The sequence below is a fragment of the Abramis brama genome (genome assembly GCF_963993115.1).
Source record: "Abramis brama genome assembly, chromosome: 12".
Lineage (NCBI taxonomy): Eukaryota > Metazoa > Chordata > Actinopteri > Cypriniformes > Leuciscidae > Abramis > Abramis brama.
The window spans coordinates 6,494,192-6,496,267 of NC_139974.1; the positions used below are offsets into that span (position 1 = coordinate 6,494,192).

General features: G+C 33.8%; 1 protein-coding gene across 1 annotated transcript; it reads right to left on the reverse strand.

Annotated features, from left to right (window-relative positions):
- Nucleotides 1-568: 568 nt before the first annotated feature.
- LOC311093812 (endonuclease domain-containing 1 protein-like) lies at nucleotides 569-1,821 on the reverse strand (the record flags this gene model as incomplete). The annotated part of the gene is made up of 2 exons (XM_084131406.1): nucleotides 1,476-1,821; nucleotides 569-920 (listed from the first exon to the last, which is right to left on the reverse strand). Exons 1-2 carry the CDS (start codon nucleotides 1,607-1,609, stop codon nucleotides 569-571), a joined length of 486 nt encoding a protein of 161 aa, XP_083987532.1. The 5' UTR covers nucleotides 1,610-1,821.
- Nucleotides 1,822-2,076: the final 255 nt, after the last annotated feature.

Genomic DNA, 2,076 nt, shown 5'->3' on the forward strand with positions numbered 1-2,076 from the left:
ATTTATGGATAGTTAATTCACAGTGTTTATTAATAGATCGTTTCAAATTTTTTATGAAAACTATAACTATTAGAATATACAATTATATTCGGTAATGAAACAAGGTTGAGTTTTCCCTTTAAGATGAGCTGTGGAACTATTTTCGCTGCTGAAATAGAACAAAAAATGCCAATATTGTGTCTAAAATTCAACTGACTTAATATTAATTACTTGTTTATTGAACTAATATGAAATCAGTGTTACATTTTCAATCGTGATGGTATTCAGTGCTCTTGGTCGTGTTGCTTAACTTTATCATATGTTATATAATGTTTCACATGTTTCCAAATTAGGCGCACACAACCGTGTTATCGTCAGTAGCCTACATTATATATTATATTAGGCTATTGTAGTCGCAACTTACACTAAATTAATGCAGAATAGTATTTTTTTGTTATTGACGTTTTGTCCGGTCAGGCAAGTAAAATTCTCTTTCACTTGCCCCTTCAAAAAATCCACTTGTCCCGGACAAGCGTAATGCCATCCACATGTAAGAGGGAATGTTCACATTCTCATTTAGTTTATTGTTTCAAGGTATTGCTCCGGTCAGCACATGGGTTAAAACTTTATTATTATTGTCATAGCAATGTTTATTCATGATGTCTTTAGTCTCATTTTCCATGCGATTCCAACTGCCGGCATTAAAGCTGATCTTCTGTGGCACTACGTTGGTCAGTGTGAATGTAGATTCAGCAGTGAGTTCATCAGCTGCATGACAGCTGGGAAACAAGTGACCGCGATTCAATCCGTACTTGTTATTGAAGTCTTCATTGATGGCCTGATTTGCGTATGGAACAGTCATCTCATCAACAGCAGGATCAAGCAGTTTAAAAGAACAGAATAGTTGACTCAAAAATGAAAACGGGCATTTACGCCTCCTACTGTCGTTAATTAGAATTTAGAAGAATCTTAATTGAGTTTTTTGTCTCATGGAACAACCATTCATCTGTCAAGCTCTTATAGGATAAAACAAATCAAGTATTGTCTGATTCGACTACTCCTGAAGTTATGTGAAAGTTTTATGTGAGTTATTCACTGAAATTTGACAGATCAACATTTTCACTTATGAACTGTTTCATAAAAATAAAATAAAAACGGCATAATTCTATTTTTTTAATTTCTTATTTTCTTAATTTTGTGTTCCACAGAAAAATAACAGAATATGGGTTTGGAATAAAATGAAGTTGAATAAATTATGACAGATTCTTCATTTTGTGTGAACTATCCTTTTAAGACAATAAATTGATAGACTAGATGTAAAATCGGCATTGAATAGCAGATGTATACTAAAACTACATAATTAAAAGTTAAAGGAAAAGAGGTGTAGCACTTACAGAAGAAAAGTAAATGATAGATTGTAATGTGTGTAAATTCATCACGATAACTGACGACATACTGTACAGTAACGCTCTGGCACAACACATGTGATACATGACATGTTTTCTGAAATCATCACCTGAGGCTCAACCATCCATGAACTCTTTGGTCTTCTGAAATTTCCTCTCCCAGTATATCTGTAAGCTGAGAAAACAGGGATCCTATTTGTTGTATCATAGAGAGTTGCAAACATATATCCTGAACCTACATTTTCTTTTTCTTTGGAAGTATATTTTTGACAGATTTTTTTGTAACGATCATTCTCAGAGCGTGGATTCAGGATGCCAGTAATCACCGGAGGCTGTCCTCTAAAGAAAAACTCACTACATTTATCAAAAGTTTTTAGAACTTCAGACGTGACGAATGGACAGCTGAACACCAGCAGCACAGCGAGGACGCTCGCAATAACCATGCAGAGCTAAATAACAAGCAAAAATAAATGTTGTAGAAAGTAAAAGTGGTTGTAGAAAGGTTAATGTTTTTTAAAGCAAACTTTAGTCCCACAAAAAGTCTTGTGGTTCAGTCAGCCTCTGTTCTCGCACACTTAAATAGTTTAGCAGCAAAAATGATGATCTGAAAAAAATGATTAGTTGAATTTAATAAAAAAAATTATGGTAAGTGGTTGCACACAATTGATTTTAGCTACATTTAAACAAATGC